Below are 12,965 nucleotides of genomic sequence, written 5' to 3' on the forward strand. Positions count from 1 at the left end.
CTCTGTAGTTAGTTAGTTAACTGCTCAATAAGGTCAACTAAGTTCTAACAATTGACGTCGTACCTTATCGAGAACAGAGAAAGGGAGCTAAATTTCACAACCTTTGCCACATCCATCGTACCTCGTACAAAGCTTCCTTGAACATTGCATAAGAACGCGCCGTTTCGGTCCTTGATGCCGGGAATCCCTCGATCATGCCAGAAACTTTAGAATCTTCTTCTCAGGAAGATCGCCTGGCTGAGCTTAAACGCCTAGCTTCTGCAAAGGAAGCGATCAAAGACTATAACTCCGCTGCCGACTTGTATTCTCGAGCGGTTGAAATACAAGCTGAATTAAATGGCGAAATGGCTATCGACAATGCAGATTTGCTTTACTCATATGGAAGATGCCTTTATCACGTTGCAGTGAGCAAAAGCGACGTATTTGGCTCTAAGGCCGCTATTCAAAATGTGGTTGAATCATCGAAACCCCGGGGAAAGGAATCGTCTAATCAACCTCAATTCTTTATGCCTCAAAGTGACAAAAATGACACTTCCATGGAAGATAAAGCAGCTGCAGAGCGAGATGCGAAAAAAAACAGTGACACCGGTACCAATAAAACTTATTTTCAGTTTAACGGGGATGAAAATTTCGATGACGACGACGAAGACGAGGAGGACGCCGGGGATACGGGGCGCGAAGCGCTCGTCGAAGACGATGATTTCGAAAACGCATTCGAAACTCTTGACATGGCACGTGTGTTATTATCGCGGCAATTGGACAGTATATTGCTGTCGTTTTCTGGCGAGAAAGGTGTTCCCGAATCTACCGAAATTAGAAGGCTGAAGGAGCGACTTTCCGATATTTACGATTTACAAGCAGAAATTTCCCTAGAGGGTGAAAGATTCTCAGAGGCGGTGTCCGACCTGCGGGCTGCATTGAAACTTAAACGTGAACTTTTTCCGCCAGGGGACTCTACAGTTGCTGAATGTCATTACAAATTATCTTTAGCCTTGGAATTTTCTTCCGTCACCCAAACGAGTGGCGAAGATAGCCATCTGACATCGCAAGTCGATTTGCAAATGAGAGCAGAAGCAGCAAAACATATGGAAGCGGCAATCCAGTGCTGTAAGCTCAGAATATCTTCAGAAGAAGAGAAGCTGGCGGGTATGGGGTCCGGCAATATCCAGGAACTGGCCAAGCTTAGTCGCAACATAGAGGATGTAAAGGAGATTGTGGCCGATATGCAGCAAAGGGTGTGTTCTCTGCTTTAGTTTTCATATCGCTTTGAAGTTGTCTATTTACTAACCTGTCGATAGCTTACTGATCTACTTCATCCACCAAATTCAATTACGGACTCTTTTCAGGTTCCGGATCGTGTATTGGAAAATAGCATACTTAATCAAGTTCAGTCACCGGCGGGGAAAGTGTTACTGGAAGAAGCTATCAAAGGCGCAAATGATTTGAACGCGTTTGTTCGGAAGAGAAAGCGAAATCCCTCCACAGCGGAGACGCGAGAGTCGCTCGAAGAACCAGCCCCTTACAAAGAAATGAAGCGACCTTCAACATGATACCCCTGCTGGAATACGCTCTGCATACATCTACTTGTGAAGATCTCCACTTACGTCTTGCAATTGGGTATAATGGGGCGAAGGGCCTTTCATCGATTCATCTTGTGTCCAATTGACTCAGGTAAATTCATAGGACGATAACTATGGGTATATATCCAGGATAGAAGGAACGATTGTGGCATGTAAATGCTCTTTATGAGGGACCATGTATACCTGTCCTGTTACAGCATTTCACCTTCTGAATCAAGGGGATCCTCTAGCTCCAATGACGCAATCGCCTCTTCTGCTGATTGTTGAACCTAGTCCTATCAGCATTCTATCATAGATTACTGTAAGGGAACTTACCTTTTTCAACCCGCTAACTTCCTCGATGTACCCATTTTCATTGATTGCCCGCTGAACAAACTCCCACCCATCTGTGATATATGCATGAACAATATTATTGGAGCAGGCACTGCAGAATTCGTAGCTTTGTCCAGTGACAACAACGTTTGAAAAGGTTGACAAAAATCCCCTTATCTGGTGGGGTACAATACCCAAGGGGTGTGAGGAGTTTCCATGGCTTGAGGAGTCGGGGGCTGGGGGTGTATTAAACTGCTGAAGGGCTGAGACGAAAAGCTCAACTAGCAAGGCGGACGCCATAGATGCTACTCCTGGTCTTGTCACTGTGCATTGCTGGTCAAGGGTTTGCACCCTGGTGGACTGTCTAGCATTAGACTCCAAGCTTGGGATATATGGAGCCAGATGAACTTACATTTGCTGGCGCCACGATATCATTGCAGAAGTAACAGCCAAGGACAGACTCCTGACGTCTAGCGGTAGTTCCATGGCGCATTACAACAAACGTGTCGAATCCCAATGCCGCATTCATGACCATCTTTCCAGCAGCTTTGCCCATGACAGTAGGCAACCAACGGGATTCTCGGCTGTCCATCAGCAGAAAAATGGCATCATGTTGATCAATAAGGTTCTTTAGATGTTCATAATCACTTTTCGCAGCATTATTATTGACCATCGGGTGTCCTACCATTGGTATAGACAGAACATGACCGGTGGAACAAACCCCTGGATAAATTTCCTGGAGAGCTTCGGCGGCACGAACGGCTTTCTTGGCACCACCGTATAGGCAATCATGGAATCCGAAAAGGGGTTGCCTTACAGGATTGGAGAATGAAACAGAACCATTATCAACAAAATTGATTGTTTGAACGCCCCAGGCCTATGATTATATTAGATTAACAATCTCATTAAAATGTTTTCCCACTTACTAGGAGGTTTCTCGCCACATAGCATCCCAGGGTTCCTGCACCAAGCAATAGACATTTGGTCCTTTTGATAACATCCAAGTTAAGGCTTGGAGTAATTCGCCACTTCATCAACTTCAGATTAAGATCTACTGACTGATCTGCTATTCTAAAAGCATCATATTAGTTGCTTCTTCTTTTTCAGGAATGTCAAGGGCTTACCTTTCGGGGTCCATGTGTTCTGTGAGATTTATCAAGCGACCAGAAAGCTTACCATTTGCATTGCGTTCCCATCCACTAAGCTTAGGCATGACTAAACTCCCAGAGCGAGAAAAGCTATCATCGATACTCGTGTCAGACTTCAAGATCATCACAGTGCTTTGGGGTCCCATGGCAAACGATGGTATTTCACGATAGCGAATGATTTGAACCTTATTGAGCCTCCATTTATGTCGGATTAGGATGAGCAAGTTCCTTAGCATCCAGCCCGGTGCATCTGGGTAATTGGATGGATCAACAAAACAAATAAAACAGTCTTCCGCTGCGGCATTTCCGAAAAACCCGTTCTCGTATGTGGACAGAGATGAAACTTCCCACGTGCAGTTGCATTTATTGTAGTCTGGAGCTTGAAGTGGGCTTGCATTAGAACCAGGGTCGGTGGGTATATTAGATTCTAACTGAGGTTGAGAAGGCAGATGTCGAACTCTTCTAGCGAGGAAGAAGCCATGCTGGCGCGGCTCTACAGTCGACCGCCACGCCAGTACTGCATCTACTAATGCATCCCTGTCTGAATTGGTCAACGAGAAGGAAGATTGGTGAATCGCATTTTCCGATTTATCGAGATCTCGGCTATCATGATGCACAGGCGATGGAACCCAAGGGGGGTTCGAATGAATGGCGGGAAATGCGAACCAGTACGAGAATCTATACTTCTTGAGATCTGCAAATGAAAGCATCAAAAACGACGCAAGAAGTGATGGGGATGAATAAACTGAACCATCCATTATCGCATCCCAAATCTTAAGTGATGTCGTGAGCTTAGCGCCGTATAACAAGGCCAGGACTATATGATAACTTACTCGCTTCCCTGCATCGTGAAGCATAGCTGATTTGTCGACGATACGATACTCCTCAGCGGTATTGAAATTTTTAATCACACCTTCGGCTCGAAAAGCGCCAAACGGGACTCTAAATGGCAAGTCAATAAAAGAACCTTTAGACCATTTGAGCAGAACCCACTTATCAGCGACCAGGGCGTTGCCGGGGACTTGCATCCGACAGGATACCTCCTGTGGATCAGAGGGCCGAACTTCGTAGAACCCTAAGATATTGTGGATTGAATCGTCGAGTTTATCATGGTTAAGTTTCAACGTCGCAAGCGAGGAGAAGAAAGGAATTTCGATGTCCGAGATAAACGGTGTATACTGCATTTTGAAACATTCACAGGGCGCCACGTTTGGCGATTTATTTCTCGCTTCGGCAGGCTCAAGCCAGAATACACATAGATTGCGGAGAAATTCAGGACAAAAAGAAGGTCTGCAGAAGCTCCTTGGTGAACTGGGATGTCCTGCACATACATGATGTCAATCTGGCTAAGTCCAAGCGAAGATTAGCGCGGTTTGTACATACATACAGAGTAGTTACCCTGACAGGGCGCGTACAAAGTTACCCAGGATAGTTAGGTAGTAAGTTATGATATCATGGCAGTGGATGCCAAGCTAGCTTCTACTCCATACATAGTCCAGAAATGTTTAGTTAACTAGCGAATGGTCAGGTTGAGGGAAGCTTGGCGCCCATGTACGGAGTACGGAGTAGCACGATGAGTTTCAACAGAATGTCAAACTGTCTATGGAGTACGGAGTACTCCGTACAGGGCATGGAGTATACTTCATATTTTCAATTTCCGTAGGACCGTTCAGTTTCTACTCACCACTATAGAGTGTATCTATGGTACTCCATACTTACTTGAGGAAAGGCGACAAAGTAGATGTTGTCCTGATACCATCATGACCAGTTAGTAATAACTGAGTATCAGTGCATCAGAGTAGTCAAGCATGAATGAGGCTGATAGTGATGTTAGCAATCTCAACTTCTGCATCTGTCATAACTACTGCGCAAGGGAGCTCCAGATTGTAGATGGCCTCATCACAACCCTACTCCTCTCCTACATGACCTTAGTGAAACTACCCCCATCGCGAGAATGGGCTGTGAAATCATTGGAGAGAAGGGAACTACTGACCTACTCTTAAATATGTGTGGAATATGAAATCCGCTGTACCGAACTATTGTGTGTTGTACACACTATTAACAAAAGATGGCTAGTAAACCAATTACATCAGTGTATCATTGGACATCTGCCTATTGAACCTGATTTGAGGTGCAGAAGCTCAGGGTTGAGAGCATACCTGTTGACATTTGCAATGGCCATGAACTTTACCAAGCCAAGCCATAATTATGTAGTCAGAGTCAACCAAATGTATGGAGAAGTCACAGACTACTCTGTTTGAGCATTTGGAATTCCCGTATGTACGGAGTCCCCAGTAGCAGCAGCAGCAGCAGCAGCAGGGGTTGATTGATCTGCCTACACAAGGCTGGAGCTGGTCAGCCCACAGCCGGAGTTAAGTTAACTAAAATGTGGAGTTGGTGAGCAACTTCGCCAGTCCCTATCGGAGGATTCTTCCTATCCAGGCGGAGCATTGTGCGGAGGATAGAGTCCATACGCCACACATTTTAAGTGGCTCCATATACGGGTAAAGGGGCGCATTAGTAATGTCATGTCTTCTCTACCCTGAAAAGAACAACCTGTCCTTATCTTCGGCCGCAAAAGTTCAAAGTTCATCGGGCAAAGCTATAACAACCTCTGATTTCCCCAAATCCTGACACAAACAGCCCTCTTCTCCAATGCTTGGCTGAACAATTGAAGCTTTTCTTTTACTACTGATCATTCCAAGCCATCAATTTCTTTGTTGCATCTGTGCAGTGGTCGGTCAAGATACCATTGACGCGTCCGTCCTCGCACTCGAGCCTTGACTTTTGAGCGAGCCGAGGGGTTTAATCTACCCAAGATGTACCAGTTGCGCCATCTCGCCCTTGGCCTGGCAGGCATCTGCTTTGCAACATCCGCCTTCGCGGCTGATGACGAGTCTAGTGTCAAATCCCTAAAGGCTGATAATTTCAAAGATTTTATTACGCAACACGACCTCGTCCTCGCGGAGTTCTTTGCGCCATGGTGTGGGCATTGTAAAGCCCTTGCCCCAGAGTACGAGTTGGCTGCGTCTGAGTTGAAGGAGAAGAATATCCCGCTTGTCAAAGTGGACTGCACTGAAGAAGCCGCGCTGTGTGAAGAATATGGCGTTGAAGGCTATCCCACACTGAAGGTATTCCGCGGCTTGGAGTCAACAAAGCCCTACAATGGTGCTAGAAAGTCACAATCGTATGTGATGAGCTTTGACACCCCTTATTCATCTTGCTACATGTCGCTGAATTGTCATGGCTAGGATTGTATCCTTTATGATCAAACAGTCTCTGCCTGCTGTGTCTAAGGTAACATCTGATACCTTTGAAACTATCAAAGGCCTAGACAAAATAGTCGTTGTTGGGTATTTCAAAGAGGACGATAAGGCATCAAATGAGACCTTCACCTCCATTGCTGAAGCGTTACGCGATGAATATCTTTTTGCAGGCACCAATGATGCTACATTGGCGGAGGCTGAGGGTGTCTCACAGCCAGCAATTGTCCTATATAAGGACTTTGATGATCGCAAGGACATTTTTGTCGATAAATTTGACAAAGAAGCAATAACTCACTTCGTCAAAACTGCCAGCACTCCTCTTGTCGGCGAAGTTGGACCTGAAACATATTCTGGCTACATGGCTGTGAGTAATGATAGCTTTTCCTGGCAACATTTAATTAGATCCAACTGACCTTGCGGTGAACGTCCTCTTGGGCTTAGGCAGGGATTCCTCTTGCTTATATCTTTGCAGAGACGCTGGAAGAACGTGAGCAATTCGCTGCAGACCTGAAGCCTCTCGCTAGAAAGCTAAAGGGCGCTATTAATTTTGCTACCATTGATGCGAAAGCTTTTGGAGCGCATGCTGGAAATCTCAATCTTGACCCTGAGAAGTTTCCAGCATTTGCTATTCAGGATACAGTGAAGAACACGAAATTTCCTTATGACCAGACCAAAAAAATTGATGAAAAAGACATCAGCCAATTCGTCCAGGATGTTCTTGATGGAAAAATTGAACCCAGTATCAAGTCCGAACCAGTACCTGAATCCCAAGAAGGCCCCGTCACTGTCGTGGTTGGTCACTCATACGAAGACATCGTGAAAAACAACGACAAGGATGTATTATTGGAGTTTTACGCCCCATGGTGTGGGCACTGCAAGGCGTAAGCCCCTCATTCTCTATCATCTCTCATGCTTCATCTCTGACTGATACATTTAGCCTCGCACCTAAATATGAACAGCTAGCTTCGCTTTATGCGAATAATCCCGAATTTTCTTCAAAGGTCGTCATTGCAAAAATAGATGCTACTGCGAATGATGTACCCGATGAAATTCAAGGCTTTCCTACGATAAAACTTTACCCTGCCGATTCGAAGGATTCTCCTGTGGAATATCGCGGAACGAGAACTGTTGAAGATCTTGCGAACTTTATCCGTGATAATGGAAAATATCATGTTGATGCTTATGTCAAGGGACAAGTGGAGGAGGGAGGCGATGTTACTGGCAAACCGAAAACTGAGACCGTCGCGTCCACTGCTTCAACGGAGAGTGGAACACCTGCTACTTCGAAGCAAGCTGAGGCCACAGTACATGAAGAACTGTGATGGCTCCCCAAAGATTCACTCTGGCGCTTTGTTTGTGACGTGACGCGTTTTTTTTTTTTTTTTTTTTTTTTTTCGCCCCTTTTTGAAGTTCCCAGTTAGCATTCCGGGCTCAATATGACTGTAATGCTCAATTCCCCAGCACTATTAACAATGCTTTATCAGGGAGCATAACAAGCACAACAAATATAACTGGTTTCCCTTTTCATCGTCTTTTGTGTTAATTTATGGCTAAAATGGATTTTGATATGTTGATTGATTGTTTGTTTTGCGAACCTTCAAGCTTCAGTCAAACAAAGTATATTCACGCTAATTTTGGTGTCGCATCAGTCCTGGCAGTGAGGCTGCTATCCCTGTATACTTATATTAAGATGCCACCGGCATGCCCTAGCTTATCATGGTTTATGGTGCTACTTCCAGTCTTTGTTCAAAAGTGGAATGACGTTAATAGAGTACTGATAAAGTAGGAATAGCTCCTATTATTGGACACTTTCAGTGTATTTTCCCAACACAAAGCCGTTGAGACTGCAATAAGTGATGCCATACCAGCACAACGTGCCTGTTGGATTGTGAGGGAACAGAGTACCTGAGGTTGAATCATCGCGAACCCTTTCAGTTTGATTTTATATCTTGAACTTGGGCTCTGTGCAATTCAAAATGGAGAGGATGAATCCTGTATGCGTGCACCAAATTCACTTCACGGAATCACTCCATTAACAGCCTCTCTATGTTGAAGATCAAGTGCCCAGGTTGTCAAGGCTTCGGATAACAAGCCCATTTTCTTGAAGGTAACTCTTAACCTCAGAAACACTGAATGTACCACGATGAAACTGGTCCCATATTAGTTCGCACCCACAGTTATTTATGCCGTTGAATGGGATCTCCACATACCATACCAGCACCGAGAGCAGCGTCGGCTGTAGTTTGTTCAAAAACATCTTTGAAATGAGCTGGACTACCGGCACCACTGGAGGCGATGATGGGTATCGTCGAAAATGACTTCACGTCTCTTATTAATTCAAGATCAAACCCATTGCTTGAACCATCCTTGTCGATACAATTTAGTAATATTTCTCCAGCACCCATGGCTTCCACAGCCTCAACTAATTCCTTGACATCGATGTCCCTCCCTTCTCGGCCTCCCTTAATGGTACATTCATACCAGCAGTACCGATTGCCCCGATCATCTGGGTACTCTGTCCAGATTGTGTGGTGCCGAGTATCACTTGGGCTTGAAACGTACACGCGCCTCGGGTCCACGCTAACCACTACGGCTTGATTTCCGTACGCACCTGATATCGTCTCGATGGCTGTAGTGCCAGAAAGCCGTTTTCCCGATGCATGGTATTTTTCAGCCGCAATCACCGCATCTGAGCCAATGCTGACCTTGTCAGCTCCTGATTTAAAATACATTGTTGCGACATCCAGCGCAGAAACAAATGCGCCGTCAGTATCAACAGTGTCTCTTATTCCCCCACCGATTGTTAATGGGACGAAGACTGTCTCCGCTGTTTGGCGAAGAATTTCAAGCATCGGCGCATCGGCTAGCGGGCAATTGCGAAAGGACGTAATGTTCAAGAAAACGATCTCGTCTGCGCCCTGTTGATAATATTTCCTTGCCATATCAACTGGCTTCCCAAGATTCCTCACCTTGCCACGGCCGGCGTCGTCATTCTTCTCGCGCACATCATATTTATCTCCTTTTGTGACCACCAAATCACCTTCATCGTTGGCTCGAACATCAAGGCAAGCAATTATTCGTCGTGTGAGGTCCCCGGGCACAAGCAACGTTGGTGAACACCCAACAAGACCATTTTCCCCGGCCAAAAAAGCGTGTAATGTGCGCAGGCCAGCGGCACCGCTTTTTTCCGGATGAAATTGAGTAGCAAAGACATTTTTTCGACTTATAGCACCAACAAAGGTCTCGTCTACGTACGTGGCCGTAGCTACGGCCCATTCGCCGTTGCTAAGCAGACCGTCTCCATAAGGAATTGCATATGAGTGCACGTAATAATACCTGCTCTCTGGATTCAGACCGAAAAATGTCTGTGGACTGCCTTGACTGATTTTTTCGCACTGTGCTGAATTCCAACCAATATGGGGAACGCTTTTGTTTGAAGAGTTGAATCGCGTCAAGGTCGCCGGCACTAGGCCCAATCCTTTGACTCCAGGAGCCTCAGCTGATCCCTGACATAGCACTTGAAGGCCAACGCAAATTCCCATAAATGGTTTGCCGGACTGTATGTGTTCCCTGATGGGTTCAAGGAATCCGCCCTTTGAAAGCTGAGTTACACAGTGGCCAAAATGTCCCACGCCAGGCAATATCAATTTCTAAGTTGTAGTCAGTCGACATATTTTGGCATTCTCGGTTCACTTCAACTACGGGGTACAGGGTACGGGGCACTAACTTCGGCTTTCTTCACGTCTTCAGGGGATTGAATCCATTCAACCTGATATCCTAACTTTTCCACAGCATTGACAAGCGATCGAACATTCCCGGCTACATAATCAAGAAGATGGACTTTGGACATTTTTTCCCTAATGTACGAAGTACTACTTACTGGTTCCCTAAAAAACAAAAATTTGGTAAAGGAAAAATCGGCTTTCCGCCTTGGGCTGCTGGGTTTATCGCCATTGACTCAAGGAATTCCACATACAGAGGTGTGGACCAAAAGCCATTTGCTTTCGCTAGGAAGACTTGGCGTTTTACCAATACCAGCCCCTCACCAAAGTTACATGGTACAGTACGGACTTCCCCGGCGCGCTCCATTGGTTTCAGCTGGTCTCACGCCGCATGCTGTCGCGCCGGCCGGTCTTCATGCCCTGTGCCAGTGCTCTCGATCGCAGCAGGTTCGCGCTCCACGGGCACACCATTTCCACGGTGCCCTTCAGGGTCGCCGCGACTATTTGAAGGCCAGTCTGCCTGTCCTCTTTCCCATTCCTATCCAATGTCGTTTGCAACGGCTTATTAAGTCTTGCAATATCACCAGCATCTGACAGTAATGATGGAATCAGAGTCTTTCTTCTCTTAATGAGTTGCTTTGAAGACATTCTTGATTAAAGTCTTCAACTAGTTAATCAAATAATTCACTAGCTCTTTAAGCAATTAGTGGAGGATGTCAATCATCATAATACTGTAAAACATTTACTAATGAATGATGCCATACAAAGTTTAGAACAGCATGAACTCACATTTCTTTAATTCTTGTTGGAATTTCATCAAGTTTTTCTGATTGCTATTGCATCTTGCTGGTTCTGAAGTATTGTCAGTGTGTATTCATGGGTTCTTATTGGCCGGGATTCTGTCAGATTCTCTTATGTATTAGATAAAACAGTGTAAATGGTGCAGTATCTAACTACTACTTTTGACTCCAGTTATCAACCAGAGAAAACAGTAAAACACACAACTGCCTACACTCTTTTCACAACTTGGTCAATTCTTATTCAAACCTGGTCAAAACCACATTCATTTCAAAGCTATTTCTTTACCTAAGAAGCTCTCTAATTTTCAAGTGGATTGCCTTGCTGGTTGTTGAGATATAAGTGGAAATAGATGATGCAAGCTTTAAGCCTGTCAGAAACACTTCTTATACTATTACTCAGCAACCACAAGATCTTTTCATCTGAATTTTGAGAGATAAGCTCAATAACACTCTTTAAACAAACTATCAAATTTTCTTTATTATATCTTTATTATTTGTTGTATTATTACACTCTTCCCATCTGAAAAATCTCTTACCAGTCACTTTCTTATTTTGATTTTTCTTGTCAAGACTCTTGCTTACTTACATTTTGTTGAGATATATCAAGTAAGCTAGAGCTCTTATCTTATCTTATCTACTTCTATCTTATCTCTCTATCTCTTCTTATTTAATCTTTGCTCTCCAGACTTCATACCAGCACTTAATCAGCTTTATTAACTTGATACTCTTGATATAGCTGAGTTAAATTAATCTCTGTAAATTCTGATCAATCTTTACTAAATACTAATATGTTCTATACTTTTTAGTAGCTGAGAAATCAGAATTAATTAGTGAAAAATAGCTTTTTAAATACTTATAATAACTAAGTTTTTAAACTAGAAACAAGCTGTAATATAAACTACTTTATAAATCAGAGCAGTTTTTATTAATTTTTCTGTATTTAAGAAAAAAATCAAGCTAGATTTCTAGTAACTTGACAGATTTGCTATCTTTTTTATCTGATGAAAGATATGCTAGCTTTCTGATACTACTATATCTGAAAAAATCAGCTGTTCTTCTTACTTTTCTGCTCAGAATATATCTTATTTTTATAATACTGACTTTAATATCTTGAATATAAGTCTTTATTACTAAATTTAAGAATATTCTCAGCTAGTTTCTGAAAGCTTCTCTGCAAAAGCTCTCTAGTTTGATACTTCTCTTTAAAAAGTGTACTTGCTGGTACTAATCTAACTGATTTTTGAGATGTAATTACTTATATCTTTTAGATTTACTAGCTTACTCTCTTACTCTCTGCTCTTTTAATAATTTTTTTATAGTTTTTACTTTAGAAGCTGTTTCTGTGATTACAGTCTTTAAAAAAAACTATATAATTTGCTAGTTTTCTTAAAAAACTAGTCCAGAATTTAATAAATGTAGCTCTAGCTAAAGAAAAACTTACTATATTAAGATTTTCAGCTCTCAGTAAAATAACTGAACTAGTTTAAGTTAACTAACAAGTAAAATATAAAATAATTTCAGAATATTTTCTTAAGAAAGTAATTTTAAAAAATTATCTTCTGTCTTCTTATTCAAGAAGATACTTTTTAAAATATAGTTAAAGTATTTTCTACTTTTGATTCTTCTTCTGAATTTGAACAGCAAGATTTAAAGTTAATTCTTAATCTTCTTGCTAAAAAATTTTAAAAGAAAAATCATGTTCTTGTGTAAAAAGAACTAAATACTTGTATCTTAAGTATTCAAAAAATCTTTTTCTTTCAAGAAAAAGAAGATATCACTATCTTTAAGAACTCTGAACTGCAAAATCTTGAGAAAAGAATTATACAGCTTGAAAAGCAGAAAATAGCATTATTAACTAAGAATAACAATAGTAATACTTTATAAATCTGCTGTTAAGAGAAAGTATCTATTAGTAATACTTTTAAATTATATTCTTCTGCTCTATAAACTAAACTAAATACTGAATCTTCAGTTAAATCTTCTTTACTCTTTAAAGTAAACAGTAAAATAAATAAGAAACAGTCTTTTAAGTTAAAACTCTTTAAAGAAAGAAGACTAGTTCTTAAGATAAATACTTAAATACTTAAAAAGGTCAGTAACAAAGCTTTCTTCTTCAGAAATAGAATAAATAACAGCT

At 42.5% G+C, this 12,965-nt stretch overlaps 4 protein-coding genes across 4 annotated transcripts; 2 read left to right on the forward strand and 2 right to left on the reverse strand.

Moving 5' to 3' along the window:
- Window positions 1-110: 110 nt before the first annotated feature.
- CIMG_07223 (tetratricopeptide repeat domain-containing protein) lies at window positions 111-1,682 on the forward strand. The gene is made up of 2 exons (XM_001243326.2): window positions 111-1,235; window positions 1,299-1,682. The coding sequence occupies exons 1-2, from the start codon at window positions 195-197 to the stop codon at window positions 1,548-1,550; spliced, it is 1,293 nt and encodes a 430-aa protein (XP_001243327.1). The 5' UTR covers window positions 111-194; the 3' UTR covers window positions 1,551-1,682.
- On the reverse strand, window positions 1,675-4,332 carry CIMG_07224 (E1-like protein-activating enzyme Gsa7p/Apg7p). The gene is made up of 7 exons (XM_001243327.2): window positions 4,034-4,332; window positions 3,874-3,982; window positions 3,017-3,813; window positions 2,819-2,963; window positions 2,305-2,769; window positions 1,896-2,252; window positions 1,675-1,849 (listed from the first exon to the last, which is right to left on the reverse strand). The coding sequence occupies exons 1-7, from the start codon at window positions 4,222-4,224 to the stop codon at window positions 1,772-1,774; spliced, it is 2,142 nt and encodes a 713-aa protein (XP_001243328.2). The 5' UTR covers window positions 4,225-4,332; the 3' UTR covers window positions 1,675-1,771.
- A 1,308-nt stretch (window positions 4,333-5,640) lies between these two features.
- Window positions 5,641-8,125, forward strand: CIMG_07225 (protein disulfide isomerase). The gene is made up of 4 exons (XM_001243328.2): window positions 5,641-6,227; window positions 6,292-6,670; window positions 6,748-7,187; window positions 7,244-8,125. The coding sequence occupies exons 1-4, from the start codon at window positions 5,860-5,862 to the stop codon at window positions 7,626-7,628; spliced, it is 1,572 nt and encodes a 523-aa protein (XP_001243329.1). The 5' UTR covers window positions 5,641-5,859; the 3' UTR covers window positions 7,629-8,125.
- CIMG_07226 (imidazole glycerol phosphate synthase hisHF) lies at window positions 7,361-10,241 on the reverse strand. Its single transcript, XM_001243329.2, has 3 exons — window positions 10,034-10,241; window positions 8,517-9,956; window positions 7,361-8,455 (listed from the first exon to the last, which is right to left on the reverse strand). Exons 1-3 carry the CDS (start codon window positions 10,154-10,156, stop codon window positions 8,363-8,365), a joined length of 1,656 nt encoding a protein of 551 aa, XP_001243330.1. The 5' UTR covers window positions 10,157-10,241; the 3' UTR covers window positions 7,361-8,362.
- Between the last annotated feature and the right edge of the window lie 2,724 nt (window positions 10,242-12,965).

Source organism: Coccidioides immitis, assembly GCF_000149335.2.
Source record: "Coccidioides immitis RS genomic scaffold supercont3.2, whole genome shotgun sequence".
NCBI lineage: Eukaryota > Fungi > Ascomycota > Eurotiomycetes > Onygenales > Onygenaceae > Coccidioides > Coccidioides immitis.

What these genes read in the sequence shown, in the direction of transcription:
- CIMG_07223 (XM_001243326.2), top strand. Translation starts at nt 195, where the DNA reads ATGCCAGAAACTTTAGAATCTTCTTCTCAGGAAGATCGCCTGGCTGAG. An exon ending in TGGCCGATATGCAGCAAAGG is followed by an intron (nt 1,236 to 1,298) that starts GTGTGTTCTCTG and finishes ACCTGTCGATAG; the next exon opens with CTTACTGATCTACTTCATCC.
- CIMG_07224 (XM_001243327.2), bottom strand. Translation starts at nt 4,224, where the DNA reads ATGCAGTATACACCGTTTATCTCGGACATCGAAATTCCTTTCTTCTCC. An exon ending in AACGCCCTGGTCGCTGATAA is followed by an intron (nt 3,983 to 4,033) that starts GTGGGTTCTGCT and finishes CTTGCCATTTAG; the next exon opens with AGTCCCGTTTGGCGCTTTTC. An exon ending in ATATCGTGGCGCCAGCAAAT is followed by an intron (nt 2,253 to 2,304) that starts GTAAGTTCATCT and finishes AATGCTAGACAG; the next exon opens with TCCACCAGGGTGCAAACCCT.
- CIMG_07225 (XM_001243328.2), top strand. Translation starts at nt 5,860, where the DNA reads ATGTACCAGTTGCGCCATCTCGCCCTTGGCCTGGCAGGCATCTGCTTT. An exon ending in CATATTCTGGCTACATGGCT is followed by an intron (nt 6,671 to 6,747) that starts GTGAGTAATGAT and finishes TCTTGGGCTTAG; the next exon opens with GCAGGGATTCCTCTTGCTTA. An exon ending in TGGTGTGGGCACTGCAAGGC is followed by an intron (nt 7,188 to 7,243) that starts GTAAGCCCCTCA and finishes TGATACATTTAG; the next exon opens with CCTCGCACCTAAATATGAAC.
- CIMG_07226 (XM_001243329.2), bottom strand. Translation starts at nt 10,156, where the DNA reads ATGTCCAAAGTCCATCTTCTTGATTATGTAGCCGGGAATGTTCGATCG. An exon ending in AAGACGTGAAGAAAGCCGAA is followed by an intron (nt 9,957 to 10,033) that starts GTTAGTGCCCCG and finishes ACTACAACTTAG; the next exon opens with AAATTGATATTGCCTGGCGT. An exon ending in CTGCTCTCGGTGCTGGTATG is followed by an intron (nt 8,456 to 8,516) that starts GTATGTGGAGAT and finishes ATATGGGACCAG; the next exon opens with TTTCATCGTGGTACATTCAG.